This window comes from Eptatretus burgeri, chromosome 10, assembly GCF_056783735.1.
Source record: "Eptatretus burgeri isolate ZD-2024b chromosome 10, Ebu_testis_v1, whole genome shotgun sequence".
Classification (NCBI taxonomy): domain Eukaryota; kingdom Metazoa; phylum Chordata; class Myxini; order Myxiniformes; family Myxinidae; genus Eptatretus; species Eptatretus burgeri.
The window spans coordinates 49,338,626-49,362,437 of record NC_140970.1 but is presented as its reverse complement, the minus strand read 5'-3'; the positions used below and the strand labels follow the sequence as shown (position 1 = coordinate 49,362,437).

Here is a 23,812-nt window from a genome sequence, read left to right as displayed (position 1 = left end):
TTGTATCCATTTATTTATTGTAAAATATCATTTAATGAATTGTAAAGATCAACAGGGAAATTTTCCTTTTCTTCATCATTCAAGTAGATGTGTTCAAATAAATCCTTTTCTTTAAATATTTCATCAAATTCTTTATTAACATTAATGCGAGTTGTAATTTCTTCTTCACTAATCCTTGCATCTCTGCTTTTCATACGTTTGTGTTGAGTTTCTTCATCAACATCAAAACCGAATGATAAAATCTTCACTCCGCTCAGATATTTAATAATTTGTCTCGTTCCTTCTGGATTAGTTTCTAATATCCCAACACCACCAGATTTTAGTTTCTTTAACTCACTCTTACAATGTGAATATTTTGTTGTACCAAGAGAAACCTCCTAAAATATTTGTCCTTCATTCCTCAATCGCATATGTTCCTCCACTGAAATATAGTGATAATCTTCACCTTTTACTTCTCCAGGTCTTATTGCTCTAGTTGTTGTTGATACAATGCGTATCACGGGGTGTTTTTTAAGTAAATTTACAATATTCTCATTTGTACTACACAAGAACCTTGATTTATGAAAGTTTTTTCCAGAAGCAGATTTACCCACAAGATTTATAATAATAGTTGTCATTTATATATGTAATTGTTTATAAAACAAAAAATATATCCCTTAATATCTCATCTTGTTTCACAACAATATATTTATATTTTTCAGTCGTGTGCTTCATATAATCCTCAAATTTCTTTTTACTACATAATGTAGAACAATTATCTCTCCAAAAATTATTGATATCTATTGAATTTAACTTGAATAAAATAAAAGTATTAGCATTGTTTCTGATGGAACGACGAGGAAGTTGAAAGTACGATTGACTAAGATAAATACAATTACAAGAAGAATGTCTCCCTCTTGTGTAGTAGCTGTCCATTACCGTTTGGTTTCTCTCATTAACACAATCATCAAAGATAACGAGGTTCTTTTTGATTTATCCAAATCTTGGGGAGACGGTATATCATCCGTATTATCACTAAGAATACAAGTTATAAGATTTGATTTCTTTTACATCTCTGTGTATCACAAAATAGTTGAATTATATCTTCAATGTTATAATCATTTAGGTTTTTTTGACGTTTAAATAAACCTATTATATCTTCTTTTTGAAGACCAGCATTAAAACCTTGTGAGAGTAGTTGATACTCTGGTTGAAAACTCGACTTTGTGAAAATTATTAAATTATCATAATCTAAAAAGTTGGGAGTGAGGAGCATTTTTAAAAGTAAGCAGGTTTTTCCACATCCACTTGAACCAACTATGAGACATCTTAATGAATTTGGGAGATTTTTATGGTTGTTAAATTTTATCTTATTTTCCCAAATAGGTAAAAAATCATTCATTTATATATTTGAAAAACAGGTTATTTAATTTATTATTGGCTTTTTTAGAAACTCTATATTTTATCCTAAGTTCAGGTTTAATTTCAAGATAATCCATTATTTTATTTATACAATATCTTGTGTTGATATTTCCCTGAAAATTACATCCATGAATAATATACAACAACAATCCTTTGAACATTTCTCTTATACGTTCAGTTTCTTCCCTTGTAAGGAAAGGTGTGTTATCATCCTCATACTTTACATTCATTTCTCTAATCAATCTTGTAAAGTAATTCATTTTTGGTGTAAATCTAAAAGAATTATTTTCCTTTTTATATTTTTTATTATCATTAATTAGAAGATAATCACAGAATATACATTGTTTATAGGCTTTTGACTCTGTGTTTAATCCCTGTCTTTCACACGCAGGACAATTCTCAAATTTGTCATATGGAGAATCAGGAAAGTCTAGCATATTTATAAAGTAAAACTTTACTTAAACTGAAATTCATCTATACTTTCAGTTGTATATTACCATCGATATCGATATACTTTTTTTCATTATCAGATTCAACGACAACATTTTTTATATTAAAGGTAATTTTAAAATGATCGTTAACTACTATTGAACGAAATGTCATTTCACCTGATATATTAACATCCTTTATTTCATCAAGATTTACATCTTTAGGGTTGTTGAAAAAAATACAAATTTCTCCTTGCATATTACAGATGGTCTTATCTTTTCTTTCTAAAGCTTCATCCATAAGGTTTTTGTTCTTTGATACTTTTTCTTGTTTCATTGCTTTTTCTAGTTTTGAATATATTACTAGAAGGAGAGGAGAAACTTTTGTTAGAGATACTTTAATTGATGTTCTACCAGGTATACTAAAAGCCCTTCCACTGAAGGAAATTGAAGAACTCATATTATTTACCATAATAGTTTTTATCCAATAGTTGTTATATTTATCTTTGTTCAATTTTACATCCTTGACATATTTCTCAGTATCTTTAACAGATGAAGAGATTGATTGAAACTTGTCTTTTGTGTCTTGAAACATTGTATTTATTAAGTGAAAAAGTTGGAGGATAAAATGTTTTTAAGCACAGATTCACCTATAAATTAAACGAAATTTTCATCAAGAAAATTTTAGTTTAAGCAAAGTTTTATTCTATAAATATGGTGAATACAACGTACTGCGATGTTTGTAATCACGAATATAAACATTATAGAAAACACCTCCGAACCAACAAACACACATTTAATCTATTTCATCAAATATCTCCTCTTGAGTTGGAAAGAAAACATTGTGATATCTGTTCAAAGGATGTTTTGAAGAGTAGTTATAATCAACATCTTCAATCACAAAAACACAAGAAAAATGAGTTTAAAGTAAAGGGAGACTATTATATTAAAAACACTGATGAGGCATTTAAAGGGCATATAAAAATAAGGATTTTTCAATTTGGAGAACCCGGTCCATCATCAATAGCTGAATCAATTGAAATAGTGAAACCCGATGTTGAAAAATTTATTAAAAAGACATTAAAAGAAATAAAAACTTTAAAGTTTTATATGGGAGTGAAAATGAATATGAAAAAGACAAGATGAAGAACAAACTCCTTATATGAGAACAGATCTTCATTTTATAACATCATTTCAAGATTTTTTGAATAGTGGGGTTTATGAAGAACTATCAAGACAAGAGGAGGATGTTGATAATACAGTGGTAGGAAGTGGATTCAATATTTAAAAAATCATCTTTTTAGATATACACATTCTAAAATCAAACCCTCTTAAAGCTTCTTCTTATATTGAATTACCAAAAGAAATAAAACTAAAGAAGGCAGTTGTTAATATTAAGAACAATGATAATAAATGTTTTCTCTGGTCTGTTCTTGCTCACTTACATCCACCAAAATGTAATTCAGAAAGAGTAAAACAATATATGAAATATGAGAATACCTTGGACATTAAAGATTTTAAATTCCCAATGCCATTAACAGATATTCCTAAATTTGAGAAAAAGAATAATCTTTCTATTAATGTATATGGATTAACGGATACAAACAAAGTTCAAATATTAAAAATTTCAAACAACTATAAAAATGAAGAAACACACATTGACCTTTTATATTTTAGTGTTGGAAAGAATTCACATTACACATACATCAATAATTTATCAAGATTAATCTCTTCTCAGGTATTCAGAACAGCAAACAAAATATATCCTTGTAAGCGATGTCTTAATTCATTTCATACAAAAGAACGATTAGAACAACATTCAAAATATTGTAGTAATCATAAATCAGCTGTAATTACAATGCCTAAACCTGGTGAAAAGATTTATTTTGAAGATTATAATAAATCTATCATGCACCCATTTGTGATATACGCTGATTTTGAATGTATCCTTAAAAAGATAAATACTGCTTCTCCTAATCCAAAAGAACCATATACAAATAAATATCAAAAACATATTCCTTGTGGTTTCTGTTATTATATCAAATCATCTGTTGGAGAAAAGTATAACAAACTTGAACATTATCATGGAAAAAATGCTTCACAAGAGTTTGTAAAACGATTAGAAAAGGATTGTATAAGACTCACTAAATTAATGAAAGAAACAAATGAACCGATGAAATTAACCAAAGAAGAAAAATTAGAATTTAGAATGAACAATATCTGTCATATTTGTGAGGGGGAAATTAAGGAGTCTAAAGTTAGAGACCATTGTCATCTTACTGGTAAATATAGAGGTCCCGCTCATTCCTGTTGTAATCTTAATTATAAATTACCTTCTTTTATTCCAGTCTTTCTTCACAACAGCGCCAACTATGATACACATCTATTTATAAATGAACTTTCAAAAACACCAGGGAATATTTCTGCCATAACAAACACAAGTCAAAAGTATATTTCATTTTCAAAAATGATATTCACAAAACCTATAACTCGTATTAGGTTTTTAGATTCTTACAAGTTTATGGGAACACCACTAGCCTACCTCGCATCAAATCTAAGCTCCACGGACTCTTTTCCAAATCTTAATTCATTCTTTCCAAAAGAGGAAATTCTCACTCAAGAGGAAATTCAGATTAAAGAGAGAATTCAAAGTAAAGAGGAAATTCTAACTGAAGATGAAATTCTAATTATAAAGAAAATTCGAACTAAAGAGGAAATTCAGATTAAAGATGAAATTCTGATTAAAGAAGGAATTCTTACGAGAGAGGAAATTCAAACAAGGAATGAAATTCAAAGTAAAGAGAAAATTCTTACAAGTAAGGGAATTTATCCTTATGATTATATGGATTCATTTATGAGATTTAAAGAAACACAACTTCCTTCAAAAGAAAGTTTCTATAATAACCTTTATGAAGAAGAGATAAGTGATAAGGAATATAAACACGCACAAGAAATATGGAAAATATTTAAGATAAAGAACCTTGGAGAATATCACGATTTATATCTAAAAACAGATGTTTTATTGTTAGCTGATGTGTTTGAAGCTTTTAGATCACTCTGTCATAATAAAAATTGTTATGGATTAGATCCTGCCCACTATTTCACAGCTCCTGGTTTAGCTTGGAGTGCAATGTTGAAAATGACAAAACAAGATATAGATTTAATCAGTGATGTGGATATGCTTTTGATGATTGAGAAGTCCAAGAGAGGTGGAATATCACAAGTATGTTCAAAAAGATATGCTAAAGCAAATAATAAATATCTTCCAAATTATGATAGTGAAAAAGATAGTAATTATTTGATGTATTTTGATGCTAATAATTTGTATGGATGGGCAATGTCTCAATCTCTGCCTTATGGTAAATTAGAGTGGGTGGAAGAAAAGGATTATGAAAAGGCTTTGATGAATATTGTTATTTCTTCTCAAGAGGAATTGAATGACGAAGAAGAAGGTTATTATTTTGAAGTTGATTTGAGGTACCCGAGTGATCTTCATAATAAGCATAAAGATCTTCCTTTTGCATGTGAGAAAGAAACTCCAAAGAAAGAATGGTTAAGTGATTATCATAAAAGTTTTAATATTAAAGGTAAATCAACAGAAAAGTTATTAACAACATTCTATGATAAAGAGGGATATGTTTTGCATCAGAGAAGCTTAAAACAGTTTTTGAGAGAAGGATTGAGAGTAGCTAAAATTCATAGAGTTTTAAAATTTAAACAAAGTCCTTGGGTGAAAAAGTATATTCAATTCAATACAGATATGAGAGCAAATACAAAAGTAAAATTTGAAGGGGACTTTTATAAATTAATGAATAATGCTGTATTTGGAAAGACTATGGAAAATGTTAGAAACAGGCAAAACATTAGATTCGCAACATCTTGGAAAGAAGCTTCGAGATTGATAAATAAACCAAGTTTTGAGAGAGAAGAGGTTTTTTCAGAGAACTTTTCTGCAATTCATATGAAAAAGGAAAGTATTGTAATGGATAAACCAATTTATATTGGAACAGCAGTTCTTGATTTATCAAAGATATTGATGTATGATTATTTGTATAATGACTTAAAGAAAGAGTATGGTGAAAATGTTTCATTGTTATATATGGATACTGATAGTTTTATCCTAGATATAAAAACTGATGATGTTTATGAAGATATGAAGAAAAATATTGGAGTATATGATACAAGTAATTTCAGCAAGAAGAGTGAGTTATTTTCCAAAAAGAATGAAAAGGTTATTGGTAAGTTTAAGGATGAGTTGGGTGGAAAAGTAATGAGTGAGTTTATTGGATTGAGAGCAAAGGCATATGCTTATAAGTATGGTGAACAGATTGATAAGAGGTTAAAGGGAATAAAGAAATATGTAATAAAGAAATCAATAACTTTTAGAAATTATTATAATTGTTTGATGAATAAGAAAGAAGAATATAGGAAAATGAATACAATAAGAAGTTATAAACATAACATATATAGTGAAGAAGTAAATAAAAAGGCATTAGGAGCCTTTGATGATAAGAGATTTATTTTAGATAATGGAATAGATTGTGTTCCATATGGATATTGTATGATAGAGTGTATAAAATAGATTATGTTTTAACGATGGGAAGATGGGTTAGGGTTTTTTAAGGGCTACCGCGTTTTTTCACAATATATAAATGGTTAAACCAAGTATTAATCAAACTAAAGAGTGGAGAAAATCTCAGTCTTGGTATATAAATGGAAAACATAATGAATGTGAAAAATATCAAATAAGTCTTATTGAAAAAATAACTAAAACAAAGGTAAATAAAACAAATAAGCGAATTAATTTAAAAACTAGTAAGTTAGAGGATGTAAAGAAAAAATGAATATCCTTGAATGGACTGAAAACTTTGATGGTTATCAATTGAACAATGAAAAAACAATTTACTATAATCTCAAAATGATATGTGGCTCAGGAGGTGGTCAGATGAGAGCATTAAGAGAAGTTTATCATTTCGTAATGGCACAAATGGGGTATCTTAAAAAATATAAAGATTCAAATGTTTTGTTTGTCAATATTTTAGATGGGGATTATTGTGCAAAGAAAATTAAACTATTGAAGGAATTTGAGAATGAACAAATCTTTATAGGTTCAATGAGTGAGCTGTTCAATTCAATGAGGTTCAACCTCCAAGTTAAAAGGGGAGACAAATAAATATACCTTGGGATAAAAAGGGGATTTATTTTTAGGGAAAAAAAATATAAATCGCTGAAAATCCCCCATTCATTTACATGGGGAAAAGTGAGCCAGAATCAGTATTCTTACCCTACTCAGGGGTATGAGGTTGCTTTATCCTCTTTCTTACTTCGACAATGCTTACAAAATCAGTCCATTTAATGCCAACGATGTTGAATGTATGTATGAGAGAGGTTCGATTCCAGAGGACTGGAGGACAGGTGTAATTGTGCTGATATTGAAGCGGGAGGTCAACATTTAAGATCCAGGGAAGTACAGAGACATTACACTCTGAAGTCATGTCATTAAAATACTTGAGAGAATTCTGAACAAGAGGATAACGAAGAGTGTGAAGAGCAACAGGGGTTTAGAAAGTGTAGGGGGATGACAGATGGGATGTTCACGCTGAGTCAGCTGGTGGAAACAAGGTTGGAAGTGCAAGGTGAAATGACATTGGGATTTGTGGACCTGGAGAAGGCCAACAATATTGTTCCGAGAGAGATGGTGATGGCGACACTGAGATGGATGGGAGTGCTGGAAGCAGAAGTTAGGTTGGTGGAAGGGATGTACAAGTAAACAAAGAGAAGAGTTTGGGTTGGTCCTGAGATGTCGGAGAAGATTGTGGAGAACATTGGTTTGAGGCAGGGTAGCTTTTGCAGCGCACGCCACTCACGTTTATCATCGTGATGGAGCTGGTCAGCAGGAGGGTAAATATAAAAAGTATTCTGGGAAGGATGCTGCATGTGGATGATCTGGCTGTTGTGATGGAGAGTAAGCAGGATATGCAAGAGGTACTGGGGGGAGTCGAAAGGGGAATTTTGGAAGCATGGACTAAGATTGAGTATGGAGAATACTGAGGTGATGTGGGTCAGGCAGCAGAGAAAGGAAATTAATATCAGTTTAGAGGAGAAGGAGATAAGATCGGGAAATCTTGGTTGAGATTGGAAGATTGTGTGAGAAGTGATATCAATAAAGTGGGGGTGGTTGGAGAGTAGTGAAGAGAGTTGGCTGCCAGGGGGAAGTGGAGGAGTATTGTGGTAGAGGCAGAGTAGAAGCTTGGATAAAGTATAAAGGGAAGAGAAGGAGAAGAAAAAGAATGTTGTTACCTCGGCATCTGCTTTCAAAGGCATCGATCTTGTGCTCTCAGGTCATTTTCAATTGCCATGTTAGTATACAGTGGTGTTGAGACAACATTACTGTTATAAAGTTTTATTTTGGTACAAAGGCTGATTTTGTTTTTCCAAATACGAGCAAGTTGTCCGTGCCTGCACGGGATTCTAAACAGGGTGGGGATGGAAGTGGCAAAAATGCAAATGGCGTTTTCTGTCATAGAGCCGGCAAGCTGGGACCAATGATTCACATTTATTGCCACATCTGATGCAATGAAATGTTCTAACAGCGGCGAGGTGCTCCATTTCAAACTGTTTGTTCGATTATATGTAGCTTTTTGATGTCGAGGGTCCATAATAAAAAATTTTTATTGGTGTCATTGTGAGTGAACAATTACAAATTAATAATAGGATTAATCTCTACATTAATAAGGTGGCCATTCCTCCAGTTTTATGGAGGACAGTTCGGTTTTCTGCTATTTTGTCTTCTTTCCTCTTTGATAAAAAATCGGATGCCTTTATGTCCTCCATTTTCCTCTTGAGCCACCCAAGCTTTTGACGCACAACGTTTGATTGTTGGTCTTTATTGGTTAATATATTTCTCATTTAATTAATCCTGCATTTGTATTGGTACAAAGATCCTTTTTGTCGCGTTTCTGAATAACGTCTTTACATTACGGTTACAGCTGTGGTGTGGCACTGTTAAACGTTCATCTTGCCAGAAATGCCAAAGCGAAAGTTATTGTTCAGCTCAGAAAGATCATGATTCATGTGAAAAGATATGTACGCATTCACTTCCTGGGGAATAAACAACTTCTGAGTGATGCCAAGAAAGGACAGAAATACAAACACTCGTGGATCCGAGAATTGTGAGTGCACATTTAACTTTTTAGTAGTTTTTATAACTGTGGTTATTATGAATTAGCACTAAATTTAGAAGAATTTTTTTTTTTTAAACACTGTGCACTAAATGCAACTGTCTTCTTTTCTGAAGATATATCAATGGCCAACCTATACAATGAAATCTTACTTCAATCATGAATCGGCAAACCTTTTCTTCAAAATCCACCGCCTGGGCCTGATCATAATAAATTTGAGATCTCGATGAAAACCGATTGCCTCCGAAAAAAACGATTACGGATCTTCTCGAAAACACAGCTACAGGGAATGAAGCGGCCAGCAGCACTGCATCAATGATTCATAAAACAGCACTTGATGGAGGGCGGGGGAACGATGGTTTAAGTAATGGATGCAATGGACTCACCGACCCAGCAGGCAAACACAAGTGTGGGTTCTCAACCGGACCGCATTCAGATGCTTGTGTTTGACAAGGATAACTGTTGTGAATTTGCGTGGTCCTCCGAACTGATTGAACTTGGAAACACTGTTTAATAGAAAACTATTTAATAACTGTTTTGCTGTGTTTTTCCTTCTTGGTTGCTCGTTTTTTTTCGATCTCATTTCAAGCATGTTAGACTTGAGCTTTTGCCACTTGGGTGCTGTTCAGCTTGGCTGCATGCCTCCACTGTGGCCGTTTGCCTTTCATTGTGTTTTTTAATCCTGCTTTTGTTTGAAACCACATCACTTTTAACGGCCGATCTACCTCATAAACTTTACTTTCCACAGGGTGAGGCTGAGGTCGACAGTCAGATTGCATTTGAGCTTGCTGCACATCTGCTGCAGGTAAGATCGCCCGTAATAACGTGACTGCATCATGGGTTGGCAGGATAGCTCAGAGCAAGTTTACTCACCTTTGAGCTGCTTAGTCTGAGGTTGATTCCCAGCCTGGCTAGACTGGGTTCAATGTCATCCCGTTTCATTCCCGACCTGACTAGTCTGGCTTTGATATTATTCTGGTTCTTTGTCGGTCGGACGTTGCATCAATGAGTACATAATCCGTGTGAAAAGACAAGCTTTCCCATGAAAGATATTATGGTAACATTTGAAAAGAGTATGGCATGTGTGCTGGCGCTCAGGCCAATTCTAAATTTCTGCCATTAACTATATGGGGAAATGCATCAGCGGCATCGTCCTGGTGCTAGAAATGATGCAAACCAGGAGCTAAGTGCTGAGTGCTCATGAATGCATTGCATTGTAATCCAGCTTGATTGGTTATGTTCTGTTTGATAATGTTTTAGATTCTGGGATATTGACTTGTGATGCAGTTGATAAACCAACTTGTACTTTTTTCACAATTTTCATGCAGTTGTATTAATAATTATTTTCTTATGACAATCGCCTTTGTAAAATGAAATGTTTTGATTTTGCTTGATTGCCCTGGTAGCACAGGGCTTACATTTCCTCACTCTGATTAAAGGAAGATTGCATTGTCATAATTATAATTATCATCATTTTAAACCTTATTTAGCACGTTTTTATTGTTGGAAAGAGGAAGATTTTCAATCAAAGCACTTCTTCATAAACGGGTCAATTTTATTGATAAAAGTCACCATAATACTATCACATCAACAGGGTCGCTAATGCTTCCCCACCGTGCCGAACCAATGTGCTTCATGAATGGCCGAATTAAATAAAACCATGTTCGAATGGAAAGTGTGTCTTCCCCAGTCGGGATATAATCCCACCTGTCTCTTCAAACGAATTTGTTTTACCAGTCTTTATCTCCCCAGGGTTTTATCAATCGGGCCAAAACAGTTTTGTTGTGCGAGAAGCTGGGAATCTGATGCCACGGCTTTTAAGAAATGAAGGTTTAGAGGATACACTGAAACGATGAATAGAGAAAGGAATTAATACAGCAGTTAGTACTTTTTTGTTCGCACTGGGGTGCCATGAGCAGATTCTACATTTAGGGATAGAGTGTAAATTATGAAAATGTGTCCCCATCTCCAATCTATCCAGAAAACTTAACATCATGAAAATCGGAGGAAAATTATTCGGGTTTTTTTTTCATCAAAAAGGTGATTTTTGTTAATTAGGTCACAATCCAAAATAAAATAGGTCAATGACACTAATCAAATATCAGGTGCACAACTTCAGTGCAGGTCCACTATTATGATGCAAGAACATATTCTAAAAGGCTAAGCGGTCTTGAAGATTTCGCATTGGGAAAATTGAGCAATTACAAAAAAATGCGATTTTTTTTGTTGTTGTTGTTTAGACCGCCATTTGACTTTAACCTTTAACTTGGAGGGGTATGATATGAATGAAGCATAAATGCACCCCCCCCTCGACTATCTAGAGAGGGCAATTTTGCTCTGATTAGCCAAACCTTCGTTGAATTATGGTGAAAATGTTAAAATGTCTAATTGGATCATGACCTTAAAATTTGGTAACGGTCAAAAAAACTATGTCAACCCTGCATACTTTTTATTTCTGTTATGGATGCAAAATTTCATTCTGAAATTCCCATCTGGATCTGAGATATAGCTCTGACATTGAGAGAAAATAGGGAGAAAAACCTAAATGGTAGTTTAGTACTTTAGGAGCCTTAGCCCTTGACCTTTAACCCAGAGGGCTATGATCTAAATGAATTTAAATGCTCCTTGCTCTGGGCTTTCGAGGGAGCACATTTTCATTCTGATCGGACAAACCTCAGTTAAGTTATGGTGTAGAATGTTAAAAGGTCTATAATTAGGTGATGACCTTCAAAATGAGGTCAAGGTCATAAAGAAATATGCCAACCATGCGTACTTTCTGTTCACATTATTGATGCAAAATTTCATTCAGAAAGTACCACCCAGCTCTGAGGTACAGCTCGTACAATTGATAGAGCTCGGAAATTGGGAGTGTTGGGAGTGCAGGAAGCAAAAAAAAACAAACAATCTTCTATCTTATGAAAATCTGCATCTGAAAATCTTATGAAAAAAATTGGTTTCTGTCAGTCTGTCAGACTGTTTTTTGACTGCCATACATTTCGTCGTTACTTATCCAATCTCGACTAAACTTGACAGGGAGATTAGGGGTCACACAGCAGAGGTTGTAGTGATTTAACTTCCCCCATCCCCAAGGGGGGTTTGTGCCTTGCACAAACTCCGTGTTGAGGTGTATAATAGGTTATCATGGCTTTAATGGGGCACCTTCCAGACATAAAAATTATGATGACCACAAATGTTTCAGTCAATTCTGTCCAACGTACAGTTGCATTTTTAAACAGTCGCTATTAAACTGGAAGAAGTTTGAAGGAAACTCGAAGTGATTGCAGCATTCTATACTTATCGCATCTCCCTCAGAGGAATGGATCAGAGCTGTCTCAAATTGCTTGGCCTCGGTAAGCGGCAACGATCTTTAGCTAACAAAGCTGCTTACATGAGTCTTGACACATGAATGATGAATCCCATTGCCTGTTCGATTTTTCGAGCTATGATCAGATTATATGGACTGCATATGGATTGTTTATAACATATCTTGGGGCCTCATGTGTGATTTCTCCCAGCCATGGTTTCAAGTGTGATGTGCGATATTGCCACCGACACCGTTATGGCCCACTCATGACCCTTATTTGATGCATAACCATATTCCTGAGGGTCGTTGGCATTTTGATTTGCAGGGTGTATTCCATTACCAATCAGCTTGCTATCGCTTGCCAAGCCAGCTGTTCCTTATCAACTGTTTCATTGGAGTGCATGGTGCGCACGGACACGTGATCCCCTTCACCTTCTTGTCCCACTTCACTCCTCCTGTCTCCCCTTCCCCTCCCCCCATTTGCTCCTGCAGAGAGCAGGTGTTTCTAACATATATATATATATATATATATATATATATATATATATATATATATTTTTTTTTTTTTTTCTTACGAATTCGCGCCCACCGGCGTGCGAACGACCGCTTTTCACTAATAGTAGCCGCTCGCCCACCGAACAAACAATTCAGTCATGACCTTCCGGAACCCTGTCACGGGTGGGTCTTCAACCCCACCACGGCCTAGCCAATTTTCTACCCGCGCAAAATAGGGTCAATCGCTGAATATCGATATACCTAAGTACCTGCGCGGGTAGCCTACCGGGAGACCATACATCGGCGCAGGTCGGCTTGGACACGAACCGCTAAAGCGGTTCGTTCCATTCTGCAGTGATAACCGAGCGGGTATTATCGCCCGACCTCGCCGGATCCGATTCTATTTAACGGGTATTTAAAACCCAACTAATATTCTGAGATGCAATATGGCGTTCCAATGGGGGAAAAGACGACGAACGGGTTACATTTAGACCCACACATTTATTATTTTTACACATGCATGCACACGTACAGCCATGCAATCAATGCAGGTATTCAAGAACATGTATACAGGCAAACAATCATGCATGGGACGGGCAAAAAGACACGAGCATGGTGATAGCACTACAACCATCTATCAGCAATTATCTCGTCACTTAACAGTTTTTACTTACAGGACACGGCGCCACCAACATTCATTCAAAAGAAAGGAAAAGGCCACCCTCAAAGACGAGGGCGCCAGACAGGGTCCGTAGACCTTTATGGCGTGGAGCCTGGTTGACTGAATGGACCCCATGAGACCGTTGCAGGTTACCTGCACCCCCGTGGTGCGATGGTGGGCGAGCTCTCTCCGGCACTCTCCTCCCGGGTGCACAGGCTGCGCGGCAGAGCTGCAAAGCGGCGCCTCCCGTCCACGTCCTTCGCGCCTCGACCTGGACCACCACGCACAACACATGACTTGGCGCGCCCAAGGAGAAGGCACCACCTCGACGACGTCGAAACCACCAATGCACACGAAGAAGACCACCAGTGAACCACCACGAAGACGACCACCAACCCGAAGATGACAAAAAGCCCCCAACTGGTGTCCTGCGCGCCCTTATATCCCCCAGTTCCAACGCCTCGCTCCTCCCTGTTTATTGCTCTGCCCCTCCTTCCAGAAAAGGGGCGTGCCCTCTCGCCCCCCCTCCCCACACGCCTCACGGGGGCCGAGAGAATCATTCTTGGCACAGGTCCAGGGAGATTCATTCCCCCAAAATGAGGCCCCTCCTTCACATGACCTTTGACCTTTGACCCGCATTGCCCTTCCCCCACACCAAAGCGCCGGGAAAACAGGCGGGAATAACAAGGCGGGAGAATCGGGTGGGAAAATCCGCGCACCATCGGAACTCCTCTGGTTTCCTTCGCTTCGTAGAGACGGTTTACATGAGCGGAGAGGGTTGTGATGTGGTTTGTGGAGAAGGGGATCGACAGTTGGCATAGCGGGAAAGGTGGTTCGGTGGTTGGCGTAATTGTTGTTGTGTGGGAGCGATGTTGGTGGTTGGTGGTGGAGGCCGCCGCAGATCGGTGGTCGAGAGCGACGTCGGTGGTGGTGATTTAGTTGTGATTGGTGGTGGAAGCGATTGTGGTTGTGGTGATGGTGGCGTGGTTGGCGTTGTGGTTATTTGGGAGCGGTGTTGGTTGTTGTAATGGTGGTTGAGATGTGGTTGGTCCAAAATAACGATAGGAAACGAAAAACACTATCTCAAAGGATCACAGCCCTGTGACACGAATAAGCCCCATTAAACAATTGTGAGGAAATCTAACTGAACACAGACTTATCGATCTCACTGAACTAAGGACCTTTATGGTGTTCTGCGAATTTCCACAGCCGTAACACTAACCCTTCCCCTTTTTACAGACTCATCCCGAGTTGTCGAATTTTCGTGTGCCATCATGTGTAAGTTCTCCCCTAGTACGATTTTCCTTCGGATCCCTGAGTGCGACATTTAGTGTATTCGTGTCCCAAAAGTAAATAACCTACGGGCTGATTAATTAACTAAACAAACCCACTCATGCAGACGCCAACTAAATTGCCGGCGCGAAGACACACATGCAGGGGGCGCAACTCATTTACAATTACAACTTATCCTTACTTATAAATTATACACTACACCATGGTCCATGGCCCAGGATCTATGGACTCTGTGGGAAAAAGCAGGGAGCTAGGCTGCTCACATGCAGTCTCTGGCCCATGGAACAATGCTGGTGATAGGGAATGTGGCCGGCTGCTCACACGCAGTCATAGGCCTCCCCCGTGAAATGAGCGCAGTGAACACAAGCGGTGCACGGGCCGCCAATGCAGTCCCGTGATGCGGCTGCCTACAGGGCAGACCCTGCAGCATGCGCGACGATCTGACGCAGCAAACAAACGGTGCACGGGCTGCCAGTGCAGCCCCGTGATGCGGCTGCCTACAGGGCAGTCCCTGCAGCACGCACGATGATCCTGGTGCACATGGCAATGAATGGGGGCAAATGCAACAGGGCAGCAGGCATGGGGCAAAGGCAAGCAGGCAAGGCATGGCAAGGCAAGACAAGGCCATTGTAGCAAAACGTGCTGGTGGTGAAGCTGACCCGCACAGGCCTTGTAGTAAAACAGCCGGGAGATGATCCGACCGGCACAGGCCTTGCAGAAAAGCAGCCGGCAGATGAATGACCGGCACAGGCCTTGCAGTAATGAGGTTCGTGGAGGGAGTGTGGTGGTGCTGGCCACTCGGAAGGCGGGCTCAGACCTGCCCTACTGTCTCCCTCCCAACCTATCGCCTTTGCCTGTCTCTGTCCATACCCACTCCCTTAATTTGTAAAAAATTAAATTTCGCCCCAAATTATTTTTTTGTTTTATTCTTATTTTTACTTCCCTCTATAATCCGTCTCCTAACCCCCTTTACAGTCTCTGTTCGGCTAACCTATCCTGTCTTAGCCTACTCCCAACCCCTACGTTCCCTTCCCAGAGGGGAATCAGGGAGAGCTAGCATCCTGTATCGAGGCCCAATCTAAGCCTCAGACCAGCCTCCTCAGATTTCAGCAATCTTTAACCAAAAGTGGGTCCAGCGGCCCACAACGAGAGTGAAGGGATGGATGGTGCGGAGGGGTACACTTCCTATCTACCCTACCAATTATTACTTAAACTATCCCGGGGCGTTCCAAAAGCACCGCTCGCTTAAGCTCTGGTTCTAATAACCCAGATTCCCATCGCCTGTGTTGGTGTCCTCTCAAATTTCAGGCCATGCCCTCCAATTTTCCTCCCGTGCCCTCACACGGTCTTATGGCTGGGACACGTGGCTACCTTAGCAGGAACTACCCTCTGCCGATTCTCAAACAATCGCACCCCCGGGCACTACAACTGCCTCCGAGCTTACCAGCTCCCGAAACGCCATGGAGTGCCCTCCCTGGTGACTCCCCTGAAACGCTCACGTGGCAGGCTGGCACCCCGGGCCCCTTTCCGAGGGTCACCCATGCCCACAACACTGCCCACGCAGCTAACGGTGCCCCGGGCCCCCGCACCAAGCGGGCGCACCCGTGCCCACTACGCTATCCCGGCCCCCCATGGGCCCTTGGCCTACTACGGCCGACTAGCCTGGTGCCCGGGGTACCCACTCAGCGATACTCACCTTTCGCAGCCACACTCCCAGCCCGTCAACAGGGCTCCTGCACCCCTCCAAACGGGTTTCGAGCCTACACTCCCACCAACAGCAAAACGACTTCCATTTTTCAATTTGACTAACCCAGCTGACTCACTCTACACTGACCCCGGGGTCCCTTGGGCGGGAGTCACTCCCCCCAATCACTCATCGCACCATGCATTCCACATTCACTCCATACACTCAGGCTCGCTGGCCTCACTCACTCAACATGTTTCTATTCATTTCACCTCATTTCTCACATCACTGAATTCTGCCATTCTTCTCACTGCATCCCCTAACTACCTCCTGCTCCCTCATCATCCCTTAAAATATAGCACGTTCCATTTAACACCACGTAGCTAAGCTACGTCCCCTCTACACATCCAAAGTCTGTCACTGTCCTCAAATCTATTTCCCATCCTAAATCTGACTAAAATCCCTCGAACTAATCCATTCCATGGGCCCCATGAGGACTTATCCCTGCCCCATGGAGCGGGTCTAACTAAACTAACCCTTCCCCCTCACGCGTTTTGTCCTGTGCCCTGGGCCAAGGGGGTCTTCCACCCCTTGCCTGGGAATCCTGTTCACCTGAAGCGAGGCTTGCTTTTTTTTTTTCTATGCGCTCACCAGCGCGGCAACTCGCAACCTGCGCTTTCCCCGTGACATAATGGCAGCTGTTCGCGCTTCACGCACCTCGTCCCTCTTGGACGGTACCATCCGGCAGGGATTTCCCCTCCTGCCGGATTCCAACCATACGTGCAGCCATGACGTCACCCTGCGCATCAAAAAAACCCAAGCCTCGCGTTTCGAGGGGTTCCCCATGCGAACACATGTGCTCTGCTCGTCGGAGCTTTGCAATCACGCTCGCGTGGAGAACCCATCCGGTCCAAATATATATCCAGCCTACCTTCTGTCTGTCCGCGGGATCGGCTAATCTACCGTGTGCGTTTACGGACCGGGCTTCACTCCCACAGGCGCGCACGTTGCGGCCTCGCGCGTAGCACAGCACGGACCCCGTGCGCGCTGCCATGCAAAACCGGCACGGTCCCCAATGCATCTACGGCCGCTACTCGGCCTTTGTCCACCGTCAGGCTCCGTCATCGTCGCATTCTTGTGCACAAACTCCCCCATGCCACGAGGCTCACACACCTCGACATGACATTCACACCGGGACATGCTGTTACATGTTCCCGCATGCCAGCCTCCATTTCTCTCGCATACAGCGCTCTCATACACACGGTTCCTCTCACACTCGGCCGTTCACTCACGCATGCCCTTTCACTCGCACACGGCCTTTCACTTGCACAGGGGGTTTCACTCAAGCTCGCTCTTTCACTTACACACACTGTCTCTTCTACACATCGTGCTTCTTCCATACATGGCGTGCTGGGAAGCATGCATTCCGGCTCACTCGCAACCTCGCACACCATTTTATTCACACACATGGTCCCTTTCACACAATGACTTTCACCCACGCTATGCGCGCGTTTCAGCACACATTTCGCCACACTCGTGAACACACATACCGGAACAATCACGCTGGGGATTTGTGCCACAAGGGGTTCCAGGGTCTCCAAACCCCCCAAGCTCCATGTGCACCCGTCTCCAGCACTCGCCCCCTCTAACTCGTTCGGCACGACCGGACCCACCTGGTCGAGATCCGCTTCAAGGGAGCATAGCGTCTCCCTCCATTCCTGAAGGAGGCTATCTGGCTGCTTGCACCGGGTCATGACACATTCCCCGAACTCCCCTTCATTTTACTCCACTACCTCCATGTGTGTGTGCTCGTCTTTCACCCCGTCTTTATCGCGTAGTCTCTCCTCTACCGTTTCTATCTCCCGAGTGTCTATACATTTTATTTCTGTCGTCACTTCGTGTCTATTAGTTTCTTCCTGGATCTTCGTCTCTGTTTCCTCCTTCGTTCTATTTAATTCAGTCTCGACTCGGTCTATCTCCTGTGTCTCTGGCAGCACTTCTATTTCCTTAGTCGTCTCTGTTATTTCCCTCGTCTCCATTTTTATTTGCGTCTCCTTTATCAGGGTTTCCCCTAATTGTTCTTTCATCCGACGAGTGGTGTCAATTAAGTCCTGCACCACTAACATTACTCCCTGTGGTGATGTCACACATCCCACCTTATTGTGCTGTTCTACTTCCTGGCTCCTTTCGAGTCGTTCTTCCTCTCTGAGCTTTTTGAGTTGTTCGTTCTCTTCCCGGAGCTTTTCCATCTCCGTGGGCTCAAATTTTGCTCTCTCCTTGAGTTGGTTAACTTCAAACTCGTTTTCTTTGTGTTTTCTATTCCACTGACTCTCATGTTCTTCATTCTCCAATCTCATAGTTTCCCTCAATTGGTTGATCTCCCTTTCCTGTTTCATTCGTTCTTCTTCCTGTTTCTTATTCCACTGTCTTTCTTGTTCCTCATTCTGCAATCTCGTTGTTTCCTTCAATTGTCTGATTTCTTTCTCCTGTCTCATTCCTTGTTCTTTGTGCTTTCTATTTCACTGTCTTTCTTGTTCCTCATTCTGCAATCTCGTTGTTTCCTTCAATTGTCTGATTTCTTTCTCCTGTCTCATTCCTTGTTCTTTGTGTTTTCTATTCCACTGTCTTTCTTGTTCCTCATTCTTTAATCTGGCCTTGGCTTCCAGCCGTTTGATCTGTTCAGTGTGGTTCCTTGACTTTTCATTCGCCGTTCTCTTTCTTTCCTCTCTCAAAATCCTCAGCTCGTTTTGTAATCCCGTCTCTTTGTTTTGGTGTTTCTGTAACTCAGAAGCTTTTTTTTATAATTCCGTCCTCATCTCCGCACCTCTTTCATATTCTTCCTTCCTCATTTCATCCACTCTCTTGCTCATCTCCTTTAGTTGGTGAATTTCCAATTTGTGTTCTTTTTGTTTCTTATTCCACTGTCTCTCTCGTTCCTCATTCTCCAATCTCATCGTTTTCTTCACTTCGTTGCTCTCCACTTCCTGCTTCATTCCTTACAAAAACTTACGGAATTCCTGCCGTTCCTGTTCTGTTTTTATCTTCTCTTCCAGGCTTTCTCTTTTCCGATTGCTTGTTCTTACCTCCTTCAGTTGTTCCAATTCCCCATCGTGTTCCCGTTTTTCCTTTTCCAGCTTCGTTTTCCATTCCTCATCCAAGTTTTCTCTATCCTGGGAATTACTAATTTGCTCTTCCTCGATTCTTTTGTTCAGTTTGCTCTTCTCCTGATCCAGCTTATGGGTACTCCCCTCTACTTTCCTCATTTCTCCCTGTAGTTCTTTGAACTGTCTTGATTTTTCCAACAATTCTTCCTTCCTTTCCTCCAGATATTTCTCTCCTCTTTTTATCTTCTGTTCGAGGCTTTCTTTTTTTCTATTGCCTTCTACCTCTCGCTTCAGTTTTTTTTATTCCAAATCGTGTTTTCGTTTTTCCTTTTTAGCTTTGTTTGCCTTTGTTCTTCCTCCCTCCTTTCTTTATGGCGTGGAGCCTGGTTGACCGAACGGACCCCACGAGACCATTGCAGGTTACCTGCACCCTCGTGGTGCGATGGTGGGCGAGCTCTCTCCGGCGCTCTCCTCCCGGGTGCGCAGGCTGCGCGGCAGAGCTGCAAAGCGGCCCCTCCCATCCGCGTCCTTCGTGCCTCGACCCGGACCACTGCGCACAACACACACGACTTGGTGCACCCAAGGAGAAGGCACCACCTCAACGATGACGAAACCATCAATGCACACGAAGAAGACCACCAGTGAACCACCACGAAGACGACCACCAACCCGAAGATGACAAAAAGCCCCCAACTGGTGTCCTGCGCACCCTTATATCCCCAGTTCCAACGCCTCGCTCCTCCCTGTTTATTGCTCCGCCCCTCCTTCCAGCTCCTGTGGGAAGCTTCCAGAAAAGGGGCGTGCCCTCTCACCCCCCTCCCCGCGCGACTCGCAGGGGCCAAGAGAATCATTCTTGGCACAGGTCCAGGGAGATTCATTCCACCAAAATGAGACCCCTCCTTCACATGACCTTTGACCTTTTACCCGTATCGCCCTTCCCCCACACAAAAGCGCGGGGAAAACAGGCAGGAATAACAAGGCGGGAGAATCAGGCGGGAAAATCCGCACACCATCGGAACTCCTCTGGTTTCCTTCGCTTCGTAGAGACGGTTTACATGAGCAGAGAGGGTTGTGATGTGGTTTGTGGAGAAAGGGATCGACAGTTGGCATAGCGGGGAAGGTGGTTTGGTGGTTGGCATAATTGTTGTTGTGTGGGAGCGATGTTGGTGGTTGGCGGTGGAGGCCGCCGCAGATCGGTGGTCGAGAGCGACGTCAGTGGTGGTGATTTAGTTGTGATTGGTGGTGGAAGCGATTGTGGTTGTGGTGATGGTGGCGTGGTTGGCGTTGTGGTTATTTGGGAGTGGTGTTGGTTGTTGTAATAGTGGTTGAGATGTGTTTGGTCCAAAATAACGATAGGAAACGAAAAACACTATCTCAAAGGATCACAGCCCCATTAAACAACGGTGGCGAAATCTAAATGAACACAGACTTATCGATCTAACTGAACTAAGGACCTTTATGGTGTTCTGCGAATTTCCACAGCCGTAACAATATATATATATATATATATATATATATATATATATATATATATATATATATATATATATATATATATATATATATATATATATATATATATATATATATATAACACAGTATGTATCTGTATATTTGTCTATCCTTCTTCATAAGGACGATCTCAGTAGGGTCTTCATGGCCAATCTTTGAGCACGACTGTGTTCTGAGGTCTATTTTTCAGGAAAAAAAAAATCGAAAAACATTTTCCATAAAAGAGTAATTATGTCTCTTCTATTGGAAATGTATACATTGACGAGCAAACTGAGCCTCAAGGGCAGTGTACAGAAGCAGTTTCAAAAATAACAACAAATGCAAGGTGTAGGGAGGTGAAATTCACTGCACATGATGTGCAATGCGCGCAGAGTAAAACAAATGTTCAATTATGTCCGCAGGATGTATAATAAATAATGATATACTGTTTCAAGCACACCTGACTCAAGGTCGAGGCTTCAGACTTTGGCACGCTCATGAGGCTGTTTTCAAACGAAACATCCCAGAAGATAAAGAAAATAGCATCACATTTGTACATGTAATGTTTAAAATTGCGCTTTTTGACAACAAAATCATATCATTTGGCTCCTTGAATATTTCGAATAAAATAACTCAAACCCATCGTTTTTGATGAGCTTTTATACGAGTAATAATTAGAATAATAATAATAATAATGATAACTTTCTAAACAGTGCTTTGGTACTCGTAGAGGTCTAAGAAACTCTGTCGTACCATTAAAAATTGGGGTCACTAATTGTAGAACCAAACTCGATAACAGAAATAAGCCTCCCCCTTTCCGAAAGGAGAAGACTTCAATATAAGAGGTACTTATTTGCAATTTGTTCAAAATTATCATTCTGCCATTGCCTTCTTCAATTGGATTTGTAATGAAGGTGAGAAAATACTCAAGATTGTTCAAGGGAGACATTGTATTGCAATTAAAGGGAGACAGTTCACCACCATCTCAGATCATCCCCCATCCAAAACCATGATCATTTCTATCCCTACCAATCCTTCCCTGCCCCCCCCCCCCGAAGCCCACCTCTTTCCTTCCTGAGAGTTTTCTTCTGCATCCATCTTGTCCACTCCATGCATCCTCCCCTACCCCTCTTTTTTCCCCACATCCCTTATTTGTCCAAGTCTCCCTTTGTTTTGTCCCTCAACCCTGCTGTTGGTGTCTCCCCGCCCCCTTCTCTTTGTTCTGTTCATTTTGTTCTGTTGCTTCCTGAACTCATCCGGCAGCGAAAAGCTACATTTTACCTGAATGTTGTTTTAGGGTCCATACAATGTTTTTTGATGGATCCCAAATCACAAGGCCATATATCTGAAGAATCTGACTGATGACACCCTGTCAGCCTTGGGAAAATTTTTTTAATGCATTAATATGCAAATTAGTTTCCACCATTATATGTTGAGGAACTGTTGAGAATGAATGTGCATTAGAACCAACTAGAATATCACAAGGACCTGACATTGACATTAGACAATGTTGCAGCCAAGAGTAGACCAACCATATTATGGATTGATAATGTCATAAAACCAATCTTCATCATGATAATGTAGAGAGAGAGAGAGAGAGAGAGAGAGAGAGAGAGAGAGAGAGAGAGAGAGAGAGAGAGAGAGAGAGAGAGAGAGAGAGAGAGACAGACAGACAGACAGACAGACAGACAGACAGACAGACAGACAGACAGACAGACAGACAGACAGACAGACAGACAGACAGACAGACTGGCCTCTGCACTTGGAAGCAGTGAACTGTATGCTGCCATAATTTTTTTGGAGCTGCTTATGTGAACTATTCCCATGAAGAATTGTACAACCTGCGAGCCATGGAAGCAATTCCACCAGAAGTGCTGCCATGTTTCATGAACGGTGAACACATCATGCACCATAAGACAGGCGTTTGGAATGGCATCTGGTGCGACATGTATATAGAGACAACCTTGATGAGATCTGGTCACAGCCATGGTGGCAAAATTGGGATAACTCGAAAACCTGAGACCCTCAAGACGTAGGCTCTAAGTCTGCACATAAGCAGTCAGTTCCTCAAAGACATCTGCAACATTAGCAACAACTTGAAGGGACTAAAAGTCCAAAATGTCCTCAAAGAAGAATTCAATTCCCAGATTACTGCCGATGGAAAAGACAAAGAAGCCATTTGAAAGAAGCGAGAGCTATGTATTGATACTCTTGATCCTAAACAGGAGGCAATGGCAAATGTAGTAAGTGGACGAGTGGCACCATCAGTTATTGTAGACAAAGCAGTGACCATTGGAGCAGACCAAATGCAACAGTATGAAAGTGAATAGCCAGGTGGATTTCACAAGAAACTGTTGACACATGTAGAATCGATGTCAGTGACGAGAAAGCACATCCAGGTCGGCCAAACAAAGGTGTTCAACACTAACCTCATCCACTCAAGGGTGATCAGCCTTCAGGCCAGTTCACACGAGATTGACATAAAGAATATATTGTCATATGAACTTGCCCCTGTGCCAACATAAATATTCACTGAATTGGGTGACATGCGAATTGCAAAGGCCAAGTCCCAGCTCAAGAAACTGTTTCAGAAAGAAGTGTCATCCAGGTATTCATTGAAGGAGTCACTGCTATGGTCATCGATGGATTAGCAGTTCTGTGGGTTATAAATTAGCTCGGAATGTTCGTTCTACAGTGATCCCATGGATTCACCAATGAAAGGCAGATATGTGATTGACATTTGGGCAACTGCCAAAGACAATGAAACCAT

At 40.7% G+C, this 23,812-nt stretch overlaps 1 protein-coding gene across 7 annotated transcripts in view; it reads left to right on the top strand.

Moving 5' to 3' along the window:
- Positions 1-23,812, top strand: part of LOC147018519 (FERM domain-containing protein 4A-like) — a 370,473-nt gene that overhangs the window by 136,709 nt on the left and 209,952 nt on the right. For 6 of the 7 annotated variants that reach the window (XM_085898238.1, XM_085898240.1, XM_085898235.1 and 3 more), the window contains one exon: positions 9,759-9,815. In XM_085898238.1, coding sequence (XP_085754364.1) covers positions 9,759-9,815 — 57 coding nt within the window. Of the gene's footprint in view, positions 1-9,362; positions 9,420-9,758; positions 9,816-23,812 lie in introns of those variants that run through there. The other variant, XM_085898241.1, reaches the window with a different exon arrangement.